We start from the raw sequence: 17,544 nt of genomic DNA on the forward strand, positions 1-17,544 counted from the left end.
AGCTTGGGCCTATTCTCCTAATGAATTTTAATTTAATTAGTTGATTTCATCAAACGGCATACAGATACGTGGCATAATTTGATTTTACTTTTAAAACGTCTATTTTTGGTCATTACATTTTCAATTTTTGTTCATTTTAGTAAATGTAAAATCAAAACATTCATTTTAGTCCATATAATTTTAAATAATGACCAATTGAGTTTGCAAACAAATTTATGACAATATTTTAAAATTTTAATAAGTAGAGTAACATATAAAATGAAGGGACCAAAATGATTTAAAAGTATAAATATTAAATTCAACGTTTTAAATTTAAAGTATAGACATCAAAACAAACGAATCGTTTGGTAACATTCTCGTTTCTTGTTTATCGTTTCCAAATTTCTTAAAGAAATATAAGTGTTTTACCACTAATTTGTTTCTTATTTTTCATTTTTTTGAAAATATTCTCACAATTGTATATAAATTTGAATTTTGGGAACAATCCAAATAAATTTCTTTTTCTTGTTTCTATTTTCAGTTTGTTCCAAGACATAAATAAAAAAAATATTTTATTATACTTGAATTATTTGAGGTTGAAATAATCTTATTCATTTTTCTTCGTTAAAAATAAAACAGAAATACCAAAAGAGCCCAAGAAACAAAATAAATCTTTTAAAAGTTTTTTCTCATAGCAACATGGTTTGAAAATAGGGGACTAAAGTAAATGAAAAATAAAATTAATATTTAAACGAAAATTTAGGGTGGTTTTTGAAAAAAAATAAATAAATAAAAGCTCACCTCGACCTCCCTGTCCGGGGGCAAGGGGTTAAAATGGCGCGGCAAAAGTTTTCTCCGTTGAATGGATTGTTATAAATTATGTGCACGATTTAGGGTTTCGGATTTCCAGTTTATTTATGGAACATGCATGAGTAATTCCTGCTGGATTGATTGAATCATCCTTAGAAATTACCCAGAGATTTGGATTGAAGGCACTTCTGTTAATCAGAATACAGAGAAGAAGAATTGAAGAAGAAGAAAAATGTTGGCGGCGTGTAGGTGCATCGGAGCGACCGAGCTTATTCAAGTTAATGGCAGAAATTTCACCTCTCCCAAAAGCGGAGCCGCATTCTTGCTCTATTGCAATCGCAATTACAATAATCTTCCAACCGGCGCAGTTGGAAGTATCTCCGATCGACATCTGAGCTTAGGCAGCAACTTCAGCAGGACCCATGATGATCGTATTTTACCCATTTCAGGCCGTGATTCTCGCAGTTTTAGTACCTGTAGATCGAATTCGAATCCGTTGAACCGTGTTCATGCTTTCTTGTCTGATCCTTCTCCTTCACCCTCGACGAGAGGGCTTTCACCCGTTAGTTACTTAGAATCATTATATATTTTGTTCTTCAACTGTAATATCTCTTGAAGATGATTGTTAATTTCTCCTCCATTCCCATAGTTATTAGTAATTCAACGCAGGGTTCAATGTTAAATTGGCGACTAGTGTTCTCAACGTCTTCAGGAAATGGCAGTGGTGCAGCATCTCCCAACAGCAGAAGTACTAAGCCTACTAGTAAAGGGTCAGAGTCCCAAGTTGCTGACATGAAGATTCTTCGTACTCTTGCTAGTTACTTGTGGATGAAGGACAATTCCGAGTTCCATCTCAGGGTTATTATGGCTTTGGGTTTTTTGGTCGGGGCTAAGGTCCGATTATTTACAATCATGCTCAGTCGATCACCGTTTCTTTGCCCTTGTTTTGCATTTCATTCCCGCTCTTTCTCCTTGTAGATTTTGAACGTTCAGGTACCATTTCTCTTCAAGTTAGCTGTTGACTGGTTGACCACTGCTTCCGGGAATGCAGCTGCTCTTGCTTCTTTCACTGCCGCTAATTCCACCATGTTAACTCTTTTTGCGACACCAGCTGCGGTTTTAGCTGGTTATGGAATTGCCCGGTCCGGGGCTTCTGCTTTCAACGGTACTAGGCATGAAGTAATTGCTGATACTTGTTCTACGTTTTCCGTAGCTTAAAAATATGCTATTTTTATACTACGTTTTGTTAATTCCCGTCCGCTGTTGTAATGTGATGCATCTCATGTCATGATAGAGCTGCGGACTGCTGTTTTCTCCAAGGTAGCACTACGAACGATTCGATCTGTATCACGCAAGGTATGTCCAGAAAAGTATTGTTATTGCAGCAAGCCAAATTGTAATGATGAATTTTTTTTTTTTGGTATTTTGAGTTTTGTTATTATTTTTCAATAATATATGGGGAAAAATATTTGGATTTTGAATCCTAATTCTACCACGATGCTTATGCTTGATTGACTTTTTTAACTTTTCAGGTTTTTTCACACTTGCATGACCTTGACCTCCAGTATCATCTTAGGTAATCCTTCTCATACACTTGTGTAAATATATATAATATATTTATTTTTTTACATTTTTATCTTTAGTTAATGGTGAGACACTCTGGTAATTTGATATAGGAGTTAGGACCACCCAACACGTTCTCTTCTAGCCAATTGGTCCTAGTTAGATTGCCAGAAACGCCTTGCATTTCCGTGTCTTTTTAAGTTAAGAGTCAACAAGTAGAGTAACTTGTTACGGAAAAAGGGATTGAGGAGATACATGGATGTTTGGCCTCAAGTACAATTACAAACTATTATGTGCTTCTCTTTTCTACTTTGTTCTCTGATTTTATGCTGGAGATTTGATTTCTCTCTAGTGATATTCCATATAGAGTGAATGTTTAGGCATGATGCTTATAAAGGATTCTCATGCAATTTGTGGTATAAGGTCTTAGATGTGTTTGGTTACCACCTGATTTTTCATACCATTTCCTACTACATTATGGCTCTTGCTTTTCACTTTGGTGACTCATCCTTTCAAGTACAAGGCTAAAATTCTTTCGAGTTTCGACTAATATTATATTGGTCTCAGTTTGATAATTGTAGTTAAGAAATTGGAGACATGTTTGGAGTTATTTTGGGATGTAATTATACTTGATGCCTCTAACTAGAGTCTTCTATCGAAAGATTTTTAATTATTTTCTTGCTTTTTGATCAAATGTAGAGCCTTTGTATAGTCTTTTTTGTTTTTGGTGGATGCATTGCCCCCTTTTTTTGTACCTATCTTCTGTTAATGTAGGTTTGTGAAAGTTTCTGTTTCTTTTTTAAAAATTAGAAAGAACGATTCTCCTGATGAGAGAAGAGGTTTATGGGTCAAGTTTCTAATCCGAGCTGAAGTCAGTTATATGAGATGCTTTTCTGATGTATTGAAGATTCCGACTGAAAGGAAGGCCCATTGGCCTGATTTCCAGTCACAATATCTCAGGTCTAAATCTAATAGTCTGCAAATATGAGAGAGAATTACCTTACCGTTGTTTGAGTGATGTTGATCAGGATGGTGTTGCTTCCAGTGAATGTGAGGTGCTAGTAGTAATGTCACCTTTTCATCTCCGTTTTCATTCATACTGTACTGACATCTTTCTTGTATGATTTATGCTTAAATCATGATGTCAGCCAGTTTTAGTTTCTCTTCCCTTCTTGAGCTGTAACTTCCATAATGATCTCTTCTGTTGTTCACTTTATTTGTAGCCGTGAGACAGGTGCCTTAAGTAGAACTATTGATCGTGGTAGTCGTGCTATAAATTTTATTCTTTCAGCCATGGTTTTCAATGTTGTACCCACCATCTTAGAGGTATGTTTTATAGCTTTCTGTTTCATGGATCCACGCCCTTTGAGACTAACTTAACTTGAATGTTTTGAATGTTGTACGTTTACTAATGTCATTATTTCTGTCTGTCTGTCTTTCCCCTTGATTGACATAAAGTTTCATAGGGATTATTGGTTAGGTTCTATTATTTTGGATTGGAAGCCCTTCCCTTAGTTAGGGCTCCTCCTCCTAGGCTTTTGTTTTTGTATTCCCTTTGTATATGCTTCTATTTTCATTCGTCTAAATGAAAAGTTCGGTTTCTTATAAAAAAAAAGACATAAAGTTTCATAGGGATGGGAAATTGGAATTCCCTGTTTTATGTTTCTAACTTAACTTCTATTCTTCTATTCTTCCAGATATCCATGGTATCAGGTATTCTGGCCTATAAATTTGGAGCTCCATTTGCATTGATCACTTCACTATCAGTGACAGCATATGTCATTTTTACATTGACCGTAACTCAGGTTCCTTACTCCCACCAATTCTACATCTATATAATACTGTATTTGCTGGAGATATGCTCTTGAGTTTATGTTTACTTTTCCTGTTTATTGATCTCTTAACTTTTTAAATTTTCTTTATCAATTAAGTTTATGTTCTTTTGCCACTAAATAGTTTAATGGGGTTTTGATGCCTGGATATATTGCTTTTTGAGTGTACTTATTCTCATGTTTCTTGTTTATTTCAGTGGAGAACTAAGTTTAGGAAGGCCATGAATAAGGCTGACAATGATGCAAACACCAGGGCAATTGATTCACTTATTAATTATGAGGTGTGACCACAATGTGCCTAAAATAGTTGCTTTCTGCTTGGCTTCATAAATTCAGTATCCATTGTCCTGCTGCTCATTTCTTTTTATGTTCTTCATGTTCATTAAATGTACTTTTGCAGACAGTCAAATACTTCAATAATGAAGCCTATGAAGCCAACAAATACGATGAGTATCTCAAGAGTAAGTTTTACTCAGTAGACTTCTATTGTAGCTTGTTCTTGTTCGTCACAAATGGTTTTCTGAAGAATGAGAACGTAATCGCAAAAAATGTGGTTTATCTTTAATAGTGTCTAATATGTCTTTATGTTCTCTGAGGTAAATTTGGTTGGTTTGTGGGGCTGGTTCCCTCAGTCCCAACCCATCTGACAGTTGCTGAATGTCTGAATAATATTTCTAAAGTGAGGTCATGCGACACTTCAAACTTTTTCTGACAGCACCATGTGATATTTATTTGTGCACTTCCGTGTTTACACTGTATTCATTATATATAGAAAAATGAAGTTTTAGTTTGTACTATGTAAAACTTTCTATTCTTCTGATCCCCTGCTTGAGGTCTGTGTTTAACACTGTTAAGAGGCAAAGACACCAGTGTACGTGTTACAGCAGAATGACTTATCCTATGGACACCTTGAAAATATAAAGATTAACATAGTTCAAGTAGTATTAGGGAAGTTAATGGAATGCCTCTGTCAAAAACAAAATACACTGAGATTTTTTTTAGTAAAAATGAAAAACGTACTTGATCCAATTCAAACATCCCAAGTACAGAAAGGGAGGGAAAGATAAGACATCAACTCTAACGTAGGTCAAGGAAGCTTACAAATTTTTTTTCCCCAATCGACACTGAATGCTAATGCTGTTTGTGATTCTTATTCTTAGAGTATGAGGATGCTGCTCTGAAAACACAGCGGAGTCTGGCCTCCTTGAACTTTGGCCAAAATGTAATATTTAGCACAGCTCTGTCAACTGCTATGGTGCTGTGTTCACATGGAGTGATGAGTGGGAATATGACAGTTGGGGATCTGGTATTATTTAAAGTCTAATGATCTGCTAATTTAAGTTACTGCAACGGATTATAGTTACCCGTGGAATTATGATTTTCTTTTACAGGTTATGGTGAATGGACTACTTTTCCAGTTATCTCTTCCTCTTAATTTCCTTGGTAGTGTTTATCGGGAGACCATTCAGAGCCTTGTTGATATGAAATCGATGTTTCAATTGCTGGAGGTACTTTACATCAAACAAGAATCACCTTTGATGTCTAATTTGGATGTCTAAAGTTGTCTATGTGCTTTTTCTATGTGAAAATAACATCTAGTTGTTTATTGTTTGCTTTAGGAAAGAGCTGATATCAGAGACAAGGACAATACGAAGCCTTTAAAGTTGGATGGGGGTAGCATTGAGTTCGATAATGTACATTTCAGGTGTTGAAGCAATCAAGTTTTCAGATCGTTTAATTTAGGCCAATATTACTTCCTTCTGCAATTCCACCTGTCTTTTATGAAAAGTAACCCCCACTGAAATTACCTCGATTTTGAATGATTTCTTCTGTTTTTTATTTATTTATTATTTTTTAAATTTTTTGATAAGAAACATCTCTGATCTAATTGTGCAATTTATGTGTGCAAATATTTACGTTTCCACGTTTCTTGTTTGACTTTATTGTAGTCAATGAAGATTTAATTTTTCTTTTTCTTTCTACAATGATCAATGTCATAGAGTGGACATTAGATTCACGCGTTAATTTTTTTTTTTGATTCACACCCTTCCACTTTGATAGTTCGTCTCATCTAGACTGTAATTTGATGTTGACAATCTGTTTTCTATTCAAGTTTTGACTAGATGAAGTTTTAGTTTTTCTTTTTATTTTTATGATCATTATTGTTGTAGGGTGGCACATTAGATCCATATGCTTGTTATTTTAGTTCACACTCTTGCGCTCCCATAGTTCTTTTTGGGTCTCACTTAGATTGTAATTGTATGCTGTCAATCTGATTTCTGTACAAGTCATATGTAAATAATGGAATAGAATCATCTCTTATGTTAATTTTGTCAATTTTTTCAAGAGATTATTTTTTCCTTTTAATTTATTCAAGAAAGTATTGCCTTCAGTTACCTGGCAGAAAGAAAGATTCTTGACGGGGTATCTTTCGTTGTACCTGCTGGAAAGAGTGTAGCTATTGTTGGTACCAGTGGCAGTGGTAAAGTATACAATATTTCGGTTTTTTTCCTTCACTTGCTATTTGATTATTGTTTAAGGACATTTCTTTATGGCATTTCCTTGTTTATACGTTGCAGCTTATGAATTCCCTCTTTTTCATGTACCTTCATTGTTCTCTCTCGATTTCCCCCTGATTATGCCAATTCCATCTTTGAACATATTCTGATGTTAGTGGTTGCGAATTGCAATTCTTAATTCTTGAGGACCAAGACTTTTGGTTTCATTTGATCAATTACTGCGCTAGCTGCTAGGCATGCTCTGGAATGGTCAGGTGTACATTATGATGCACCGAAGCAAGCATGATCAATGACCAGTTATGAAGGAATTCCACTGCAATTTAGATTATTTTTTATTTTTATTTTAAAGATTCCACTGCAATGGTTGATAAATCGAATTGCAGTCTCACTCCCCCTCCAATTTTCTCGGGGCCCACAACGAGGCCTTGTTGCACAATTTCTTTACATCCCCTGGAAAAGAGGAAGTGTTGAATGGTTTTATCCACTCTGAGGCCCATCCTCCCCTCGTTGGTTGACTGGACATCCTCATTATCCCCAGAATGACCAGGATATCATATATATAGATAGACAGATAGAAATCTTAGGAATTTCATGTCTTTAACATTGGGGACTGGTTTCTGTAATAACGATTAGTAGTTTAATTCCCTTTAAAGATACTACATTATGCATTCAACTTTTAAAAGATAGGCTCCAATTCTCTTAAAGCCTGTTTATATAAAGAATTTTCCATAGGATCTCAATAGCCAAATTTAAATCTGATATAAACTTTCTTTTTACTGAATGCTTGCAGTGTCATTGATGTAGTTAAATTGGTATCTCCATACAGGCAAGTCAACTATTCTTCGCTTGCTCTTCAGGTTCTTTGACATCCATTCAGGAAGTGTAAGAGTGCTTATCATCCTATGTTTAAGCTTTTGTAATGGCATTAGGTTTGTTTTGTAACTCAAGAGTTTGATAAACATTCTTGGATAACACCATGTAAATGGTCATGCAGTGCTACTGAGTTAATAATATAATATAAAATTTGTTTTATTTTATATTTAGATTATGCTGAAATACGAACTATTCGGTCCATGCATTGACTCATTACACAAAATTATTTTGTTCTTGCTTAATTTAGTAACCCATCCTGTGCTTCATATTGTTTGTGCATATTGGAAGGAAAGCCTTCCAAGTTAGAGAAACGGATAGTGCTTATATGTAATGCTACTAGAAGTGATTGATGATTCGTGAAGAAACATTGTTATCATTCCTCATGAGATAACAAATGTGCAGGGAAAGAGTTACATGTTTTGAACAAGAGTTTATAATAAAGATGAAATATTTTCTTCTGTAGCATCTAAAAAAATAAAAGTGAAATATTTGGTTTGGAGAATTGTCGATTCTTGATTTACCTCTAATGGCATCCACGGGTTAGGTTTGGACCAAATATTGGGGATTGATTTGGTTTGACTTTTTACCAGTTCGATTTTGTTGACAACTTGTCCACTTCCTTGTTATCGAGGTTCATTCTAACACTTAGAAGTTGGAAAAACTAAACACCATTCGGGTTCATATATATACACACATATATGTGAAACCAAAATCGGGGCATTTGTATGCATCTTCTAAAAACCGTTTAAAATTAATTTTTATAGGACTTGATGAACTCTTATTGAGCTGAAGTATATAAAAAAAGCAAAGGGAAAATGTCTGACAGCTTCCCCACCTCTCCTAAGCCAACTCTATTGGTTTGTGTCGCTTTCTCAACCCTATCCCTATCCAACATTCCCTCCCTTTCATATCACCCCCTTTCCCTTACTCTATATCTAAGTTGGACTGCCTTTTATTGTATGCCCATGCCAACAGGGCATCTTCCATCTGCCTAGCTATCTAAATGCTGAAAGCCTTACACTAACTCGAGCCTCCAGACTTCCTAGAATCCTAATATATGAGAACTAAACATGGGGTCCATTATTACTACAATCCTGAGAAGCCCCCTTGTCCTCAAGGTGGGAATGGAAAATTTATTAATATATAAGTTGCATCGTCTCGAGTTACTTCAGTGGCTTAGAGCCCCTCCCAATGAAAGAGAATCTCTATTTTCTTTTGCCCGTCTCCAACATAATGAACCCCAGCAATGGGGATTCATGTTCTGCCATTCGTTGTGTTTTGATAAATTGCAGTTTGTATTTTTGGATTATGGTAGTTTCAGCTTGTAATTGGCATTAATCTCCTATAGAAACGTGTATTTTCAGATTAAAATTGATGGTCAAGATGTACGGGAGGTGACACTAGATAGCTTACGGAAATTTGTTGGCGTTGTGCCACAAGATCTGGTAAATTGAAGAACTGTCATACTAATTTTTCAAAGATTAATTTTGCTGTACAACTTATAAGGCTTGCATGTTCTGTGGAAAACAGGTCCTGTTCAATGATACAATTTTCCATAATATTCATTATGGTCGTCTTTCAGCTACGAAGGAGGAGGTATATCTTGAAGTAGTATGGCATTTTTCGTATTCTCATCTACAAGGCGCTTCTCTTATAGCATTTTCACTCAGGTTTACGATGCAGCTCAACGTGCTGCAATACATGATACTATCATGAACTTTCCTCAACAATATTCTACAGTTGTTGGCGAAAGGGGGCTTAAGGTGAGATGTTATTGCTATTGACAGAAACAAAATGTGGTATTATTTTGTATTGGTGGGTAGTGGGTATGTGTACCCTTCAGTGTGGGAAGGACACTGAATTTTTAAATTTTTATCGGAGTTTTCTCATGCCAGCTTTAAAGTTGCAATTGAACTGAAGTATATGGTTGCATGCTTTAGTACGCTAACCAAAAAATCCTGGCGAAATTTTGCCTCAAGCTTAGGATGCTTCATCTACAACATTTTGACCAGTTCAAGAGTTTCTCCTTTTGATTAATGCCTTTTTCATAATTCCTGATTTTTCAATTGTTTGTGATGTCGCTGCAGTTGAGTGGTGGTGAGAAACAACGTGTGGCTTTAGCTCGAGCATTCTTGAAAGCACCTTCCATTCTGTAAGTATCCAGTTTGTGGAGTCTATATAGTTTCCTATTTGTGTCAATATGCAATTATTCTCAATGGAATTATTTCTCCCTCCATTACATGGTTTCATATACTGTCTTTGGGAAACTAAAGTTTATTTAGATAAAATAGTTGCATGTACTGTTTATGCTGCATTTTCCGTCAGTATCTTTGGATGCGGTGAAAGCATGTTGCTCCTCTTTTATTTTTTATTTTTTATTATAGAAAACAAATATTTCATTGATGGTATGAAATATTAAAAAAAAAAAGGTAAAGAATCCTAAAAGCCTGGGAGCTATAGAAAGGCTCTCCGGTTCAACAAAAGATCATTGAGAATATAATTTGTAAAAGGAGAGTAAAAACATTTACACCAACCAAGAGCCTCTACAAAAACTGAGGTGAAAGCATGTTCAATCAATTGTTCTGTTTTAGTTATATTTTTATTACAAAATGATTTTGTAAGACGTTGCTTATATTTAATTTGTCGCCTTTTCTTTATATTTATGACATGGAATGTCACTTTCTATCTCAGGCTATGTGATGAGGCTACAAGTGCATTAGATAGCACAACGGAGGCAGAAATTTTGACTGCATTGAAGTCACTTGCGAATAATCGAACCTCGATCTTCATTGCTCATAGGCTTACTACTGCCATGCAGTGTGATGAGGTTAGTAGCTGCATTTAATGAAAAATTTACCCTCTAAAGGTTTTATGGATTTATAGAAACTGTGAAACATATTCTTCCCAAGCCAGGTTTTGAGTTCTGCTGATATAGACGACTTGCCAAATTTAATGAATATGCATTATTTGTTACGGTTAAATTACCAATATTGAACCCAAAAGTTTAAGCGGATGAGTTATGGTAAATTTAATCTTTTATAGACACCTCAACACTCTCCCACACTAGTTGACTTAAATAGGGAGGGAATGACACTGCATCAGTTCGAAGTCAAAAACTTAAGCTAATAGATACCTTAACCGTTTCTAATCTGTTATTAGTCAAAATCTCTGCCTCCTTTCCACAAGTAAACTGCAGATTATAGAAACTGCCGAACCTCATTCCTCTCAAGCAAGGATTTGAATTCTGCTAATATAGACGACTTTCCAGATTTAATGAATATGCATTATTTATTACCAATCACTCATTAGTAAGAAATTCTCCGCTTCCTTTCCAGATTATAGTTTTGGAGAATGGTAAGGTGATTGAACAAGGACCCCATGAAGTTCTCTTATCAAATGCTGGAAGATATGCACAGCTGTGGGGCCAGCAAAATAACACCATTGATGCACTTGAGACAGCAGTTAAATTGGAAGCACAATAAAAGGGAAAATATTCAAGATCATCCAAGATAAGGAAATTTCACCCTCCAATAATTTATCTAGTTTTGCGTTGGTTTATAGGACCTTGATTTTTGTTATATGTACCATATTGTAATACCTTTATCATCATTACATCAATTTAAGAGTGTTTAATTTAAGAATCCATGTGCTTTGTAGATTGGATGTGAATATGATGTTTTTTAAATCCTAGTTTCTTTGCATAGAATTAGAATATATAAATGACATGGTATAATGTTCAAGGTGCTTTGCCCATTTTCCTTATTTCTTTCTTTATTTCTCGTTATTATTATTCTGGTGGTCTTGTAGGGTGACGTTTGGGAAATTTATTTTTGAGTTTAACACGTTGATTTGAGCTTTCAATATTTTGATTGATGATATGTTTTTTAATTGAGTTTTTAAGGGACCTACTTACGGGCAAGGAGTCTCTATGACCAGATGACTAGTATTGCTTCCTCGCTCAGTTAAATTGTGCTTAGATTGACTGCTCTTTAGAATTGACGGTACCATATTAAATTTAGTTTTACTGAATCGTATTTTCTTCTAAAAATAAAAAGGAAAAAATTTATTTTAATTTATTTGTTATTGAACAACTATTTAAGGTATTAGTAATTTTTAAATAAGGTAAGAGGTTTGAATTCTCTAATATGTTATTAACTTCTCCAATATGTCAAAAGAATCTTCACTTCTTTATTTGAATTGTAATATTTATAAAAAAAAATGACAAAAAAACTAAGATATGATTTAAGAAACAGTCAGCTAGACCATCAAGGAATAACTACACTGACTTCTCTCTATCCTCATTTTCTACCTCAAGGATTTTAATATATTTATTAACTTTGTATTTATTAATTTATTTTTACTTGGACCAACATTTTTATTTGTAATACTTATTTAAAAATTATATATATTTTTCTAACAATAAAATAAATTTTAGAAAAATGGAGGGGAGGGAAGGAAGATCTTTTAGTTTTAAAATTAAGAATATTGAAGAAGAATGAGTGAGACAAAAAGCGAAATAGAATAAAAATAATTTGTCAAGTATAATTTAATGAACGCTCACTTTAGCATGGAAGATATATGCTTTAATTAGTCAAATATATATATATATATATATTTTAATATAATTAATATCTTAGTACATGAACTATGTTAATTCAATGACAAAATATCATAGAGAGAAACCAAGGCACGTGACATTAGACACTAGCCGAAAGGGGGAAACCATGAACGGAGATACGGCCGAAAAGTTTCGGCCTAAAGAGCAAAGATTGTGAATATATTGGATCAGGTTCAGGCCCATTAGAAAATCAACCAAAAAGGAAAAATAATAAATAAATTCTAAAAAACTAAGATCTACTTTCAATCGGGATTGTGGGCTCCGATTCCGACGACCGGGGCGAGTCAGAGAGAATCGAGATTTCTAGAGAGAGAGAGAGAGAAGGAACCCAAGGCGAAAGGATTCCAGAACGAAGGCTCAACTAGTTCCCGTTTTCGTCTCTATTTCCTCGATCGATTATCTGATTTCTTGTTTCGCCACTTCCTTTGATTTCTTCTTTCTCTTCGTTGTCAATGTCAACTACACTGAGAAGGTAGCGTGCGGCGCTGGAATCGAAATTCTACATTTGATTATGCTTTTTTCTTCTGCGCCGGAGGTGGGATTTCTTCGTTTTTCAGGTATGGTTTCGTATTTCTAAGATTGGCCGGAAGGCTTTTGGAATAGTGGCAGAGATACGGAGATGGAATTCAGGAGGCAGCAGGGGGCGACAAGGCCTTCGGTCTTTGAAGAAGTAGCTCGGAATGCTCGGCGTTCTACTCCTCTTGTATCCAATGAAGACGACGATGTATATGATCTTAGCAGTGACAGTGGCAATGATGCTGTGGGAAGTTCTCGGTCCTCGTCCTCTCCAAAATCTCTTGCTGCCAAAGCCATAAGAGCTTCATCGGCGCATCGGGACTCTTCACTCTCCTCAGCTTATGCTGCGCGCTCTGCTTCCCGCGTCTCCAAGCCGACTTTCTCTTCTTCTTCTTCCTCCTCCTCTTCCGTTCAGGTTTGATTTCAATCTTTTTTACAATAACTCTCTCTGTGTTTATTTTTGGGAGCTTGCCCCGAGTACAAAGTGTTGTGCCTTACTCCTGTTAATTTGAGCATTTTAGAATCAGTTTTTGTTCTTGCCTTGTTCCTAAATTGAGTGTTCAATTAGGAACTCAACTTTGAATATGATTGATCGCTCTATTGGTGTTTCTGCATATTGGATTTGTAGCAATGTTTCCTTTTGACCAAATCTTTGAGGAAGGAATCATATATATAATTTATATAGGGCCGGGGTAACCATCCAGCCCGCAACAGACCTGCTGAATTGCCTCTATCCCCATTAAATGTTGCACTTTGTTTTTCCATCCTTGATTAGCATTTTGTCACTATTGTTTTGCTAAAGAAAGAAGAAAGAAATTACTTTGGTATTTTAAAATTTTCAAACAGCTTTTCGTTCACCTGTTTTATCATTGATAAAGCCTACTCAGTGTTCCACACTGCTTGTTCATTCTAAAATATATTCCTTTGCATATTATGTTACTATCTCGCTGACCTCTGTACTGGATACTTTGTCCTCTTGCATTTTTCTCGCTCCAAGAAGTTTTTTCTCTTTTCAGTTCTTTATCTAGTTTCTGGAGGGGTAAATTTTTTGCTCCTAGTTCCCTTAATTTTGAAGGACGTCTTTTGCATTGCCTTTCCTTATGGGTTCTGTCGTTCCATGTCATATATTCTGATATGAACCAACTGATGGAAAGAAATTTCAAGTGATCTAGTAATTCAAGGTAGAAAGAGAACATGAAGGGGTTTAATCTCTAGATATCTTGCATAATGCCCTCAATTTTCTTTAGATTTCTCTTTGAGTGAGGAGTATCATTGATGTAGTCTATTGCCGCGGCACCTTCTTACTTATCATTTTTTATTTTGCAGTCATCCTCCAATATTTGAATGGTTTCTCTAATTTCTATCTTTTTTAATGAAAAATTTATGGTGCATATTAATGTAGGATTCAAAGGCATATGAATATACATCAATGAAAAGTTTGAATGAATCCAAACATGGATTCTGGGGTGCGTTGGCCAGAAAGGCCAAAGCAATTCTTGACGATGATAATGTCGTCCAGCAACCTGAAGCACCTGGAACTGGAAGAATGAGGGAACAAGGACTTGGTTCAGGTACAGCTACGAGGGTCAAGGTAAGATTTTCTTAAACTGCATTTTAATATTGACTGAAGTAGCACAAGGGAGAATATTATCTATGAAAAGTTTGAGTAGGATGTTAATGTGTCTGCTCTTAATGAATGCCCAAGACTTTCGTGTGTTTGCAACTTGCAGTATCAAAACAACAGTCAGTCAGAAGACAGACAAGAAAAAACAGAAAATTCTTCCTTCCAGAAAGGATTGGGTGCAATTACATCTTCCCTTAACTATATTGGCAATGCTTTTGAGGTAAGCTTATCCGAAATTCTTAGGAGCCTATAAGTATCCCTTTTATCTTTCAGAAAATAGGGCTTCTCCATGCTTCTTTGTAGTTTGTGAAAGATATGCTATTAAAACATCTAGAGTCATGGTGAGTGATCTGAGACCATTTAATCTCCATTTTACATTATTCTCAAAGATGTTTCTTATCAACTTCCCAGGAAAGTCTTACGGCTGTGGAAAACAAAACTGTTGATATCATTCAAGAAACTCGGAAGCATATTAAGAAAAAATCTGGTGGTTCAGTGGCACAGTATCAGACATCGAATCCTGGGCCTACGATGCAATCTCAGACACAGCCTCAACCACAAACCCAAATGCAAACTGGCATTGAGCTTCAGCTGAAGGCATCTCGCGACGTAAGGTGGCAACTGTATATCACTAGTTCATGAAATTATATCATCGAACAGTTGCCTAAAACTTAGTTTACAATTTTACCTATGGCTTTAACACAATGATCCTATAAACCAGTTTGCTTAGACAGAATGATCTGGGGGTTGGATCTATGGCCTATATTTACTCTTGCGAGCCCTTTTAAAATCAGTTGGTTTCTTTTCCTTCTGTGTCTAACCCTGTTCATTTTTAGAAGATTTGGTGATCTAAGGTTCATATGAAGGTTCAAGTCTTTGCCTTTTATGGCTCATATTTACTGCTAATAATATGTTGCAGGCCTGTGCAGAGGTTTCAATCTAGGTGCTTGTTTGTCTCACAAGTTCTTTGACTGTATGGAGTGGATTTAAATTATTTATTGTTGTGTCCCCTTTTTGCAGAGTTCTTATGAAATAATTTGATTTGCATTTGGAGTTTGTCGTGTGTCAGGTCTTGTCATATTGATCATGGGGATTTATAGTGTTTGAGACGAAACAAAAGGATTAGAGCATGTTTTGAATGTTTGTATGTGCCTATTGTTCAGTGCATGTTGAATGGTAGAACCTTTAAAGGCGAAATGGAAGAGAAGACAAGTTTGTTTGGTTGAAGCCAACTCTAACTTCTTTGTATGTTTCTTATTGAAGAGTTTTGTAGATTCCTTTCTTTTTAATGTTACAGCATGCAGGATTGATTTTCATGTTGTAGGATGTAACTAATTTATCTGCTTTTCCTGACTCCATGAATTTCTTTTCTTCTATGAACATAAACATCTGCAGCTAGCCTGTTTTCTTGTTAGAATATCCTGCATCTCCGTTTGATATCTTGTCTCTTTTCCAATAAAGAAATGGACATATTTCTTTTGTTTGTCTCCACAGGTTGCCATGGCAATGGCTGCCAAAGCAAAGCTGCTTCTTCGGGAGTTGAAGACAGTCAAAGCAGATCTTGCTTTTGCCAAGGAGCGATGCGCTCAGCTGGAAGAGGAAAATAAGATTCTTCGGGAGAATCGCGAGAGGGGAAACAACCTAGAAGATGATGACTTGGTAACCACCTTTTCCCCCTCTTCTTTTCCTATGATCTTTCGAATCCATTTCAAGTCAGCATCTGTGATGTAAGATATATTTCTTCTGGAATATCAATTCTGCAAATAAATCCCATCCTCTCACTTGTACCTTTTAATTCACACGATCTTTGCTCTTGGACCTTTCTTTATCCATTACGTCAATCTTCCCAAGGTAGCAGTTACTGCAAGCTCAAATGATGTTATGCTCCGTTTTTCGCGCTTTTTTTCTTCTTTCCCCTATAATATGTCAAATGCGAGTTCTTTCAACAATTAGTAAATGATCCTTCTCTCGCTCGGGTGCATTACTAGGTTCATTTTAATAGTTGATTTCAGTCCTAACTCCAAAAGTTCTCGATTTCAGATACGTCTTCAACTTGAAACACTTCTGGCAGAGAAGGCTCGGCTGGCCCACGAAAATTCAGTCTATGCACGCGAGAATCGGTTTCTAAGGGAGATTGTTGAATACCACCAACTTACCATGCAGGATGTTATATACCTGGATGAGGGCACAGAAGAAGTCACTGAAGTTTACCCTATCAAGCTTCCTGCAGCATCCAATCTCAATGCTGCTTCCCCGCTACCACCTCAGCCGTTTTCGTCTTCAAATCGACCCGGGGTAGGACTTGACATGAGCTCACAAATGACTCAGATTGTTCCTACCTGCCCCTTGCCCCCATCAGATCTGAGGGGAATCTCCTAAAGCTTCACATAATGGAAAAGCTGTCTTACATTTTTAGTATACTTTGATTTAAATGATAAATTACTGTATCTTGTAGTTTTTTTACTTTTTTACTGTTTCTGCCGTTGTATCGTAACAATGTCACCTTTTTTTTTAATGTGGTGTTATTTTCTTTCTCGTTTTTTTGGCTATATATTGTAGGTCCTAGATTGCAGAGAAAAGTTTTAATTTCATTTTTTATTTATTTTATCAAATCTGTGTAGTATAAAGAAAAATGAAACAAGAAATAAATTTTTTTTTTTCCAAAATTTCTATACATTCTAAAAAATAGAAGCAAGAAACACAAGAAGATTCTCTTAGTAAATTTAGAAGTTAAAAGTAAGAAGGGGCTTTAAAAAGTCACTTTTTAAATGCAGAGAGATTGAAAGTGGTAAAGACAAAATTAAAATTTTTGAAAATATTCTTTTTTCTTTCCAAGCTAGAGAAGGCATATGTATGTGTATGTGTATAAAATTAATTTAAATAAAGGAGAAAAGGAAAAACTTTACCAATAAATGAATTAAAAAAAAAACATGAAAGCTCTCACTGAAATGGACTTGAACCTTCAAACTTCCAATTGATTTGTGGGACATAAGAACAACTCATAATATCTATATTTGGATAAACTTGAACAACTATAGAATGGTGAGGTGGCTTCCATTCAAAACCCCATCAAATTAACTAAACTACAAACCAATGAAATCCAAATTAAAGGGTAATAAATATTTGTTGAGTCAAAATCTAATTAACATACTGATCATAGATAATACGTACCATCTAATATATAGACTCTAACGTGGAGATTTGTGGGTA

At 35.4% G+C, this 17,544-nt stretch overlaps 2 protein-coding genes across 2 annotated transcripts; both read left to right on the forward strand.

Annotated features, from left to right (window-relative positions):
* Positions 1 to 782: 782 nt before the first annotated feature.
* ABCB25 (ABC transporter of the mitochondrion 3) lies at positions 783 to 11,266 on the forward strand. The gene is made up of 20 exons (XM_022293952.2): positions 783 to 1,351; positions 1,459 to 1,683; positions 1,768 to 1,954; positions 2,084 to 2,145; positions 2,322 to 2,365; positions 3,576 to 3,678; positions 4,050 to 4,157; positions 4,382 to 4,465; positions 4,585 to 4,645; positions 5,345 to 5,490; positions 5,576 to 5,692; positions 5,804 to 5,889; positions 6,578 to 6,666; positions 7,530 to 7,585; positions 8,941 to 9,021; positions 9,107 to 9,172; positions 9,247 to 9,339; positions 9,664 to 9,728; positions 10,268 to 10,403; positions 10,912 to 11,266. The coding sequence occupies exons 1-20, from the start codon at positions 1,022 to 1,024 to the stop codon at positions 11,056 to 11,058; spliced, it is 2,286 nt and encodes a 761-aa protein (XP_022149644.1). The 5' UTR covers positions 783 to 1,021; the 3' UTR covers positions 11,059 to 11,266.
* A 1,141-nt stretch (positions 11,267 to 12,407) lies between these two features.
* On the forward strand, positions 12,408 to 16,869 carry LOC111018092 (zinc finger CCCH domain protein). Its single transcript, XM_022294041.2, has 6 exons — positions 12,408 to 13,125; positions 14,113 to 14,301; positions 14,441 to 14,554; positions 14,746 to 14,943; positions 15,829 to 15,993; positions 16,375 to 16,869. Exons 1-6 carry the CDS (start codon positions 12,814 to 12,816, stop codon positions 16,711 to 16,713), a joined length of 1,317 nt encoding a protein of 438 aa, XP_022149733.1. The 5' UTR covers positions 12,408 to 12,813; the 3' UTR covers positions 16,714 to 16,869.
* Positions 16,870 to 17,544: the final 675 nt, after the last annotated feature.

The sequence above is a fragment of the Momordica charantia genome (genome assembly GCF_013281855.1).
Source record: "Momordica charantia cultivar OHB3-1 chromosome 2 unlocalized genomic scaffold, Mcharantia_2.0 BLBB01000002.1, whole genome shotgun sequence".
Classification (NCBI taxonomy): domain Eukaryota; kingdom Viridiplantae; phylum Streptophyta; class Magnoliopsida; order Cucurbitales; family Cucurbitaceae; genus Momordica; species Momordica charantia.

Bases quoted from the DNA above. Each gene is read 5' to 3' on its own strand.
- ABCB25 (XM_022293952.2), top strand. From the start codon at position 1,022: ATGTTGGCGGCGTGTAGGTGCATCGGAGCGACCGAGCTTATTCAAGTT. The intron at 3,679-4,049 runs GTATGTTTTATA...CTATTCTTCCAG, and splicing joins TTGTACCCACCATCTTAGAG to ATATCCATGGTATCAGGTAT. The intron at 10,404-10,911 runs GTTAGTAGCTGC...CTTCCTTTCCAG, and splicing joins CTGCCATGCAGTGTGATGAG to ATTATAGTTTTGGAGAATGG.
- LOC111018092 (XM_022294041.2), top strand. From the start codon at position 12,814: ATGGAATTCAGGAGGCAGCAGGGGGCGACAAGGCCTTCGGTCTTTGAA. The intron at 13,126-14,112 runs GTTTGATTTCAA...ATATTAATGTAG, and splicing joins CCTCCTCCTCTTCCGTTCAG to GATTCAAAGGCATATGAATA. The intron at 15,994-16,374 runs GTAACCACCTTT...TCTCGATTTCAG, and splicing joins ACCTAGAAGATGATGACTTG to ATACGTCTTCAACTTGAAAC.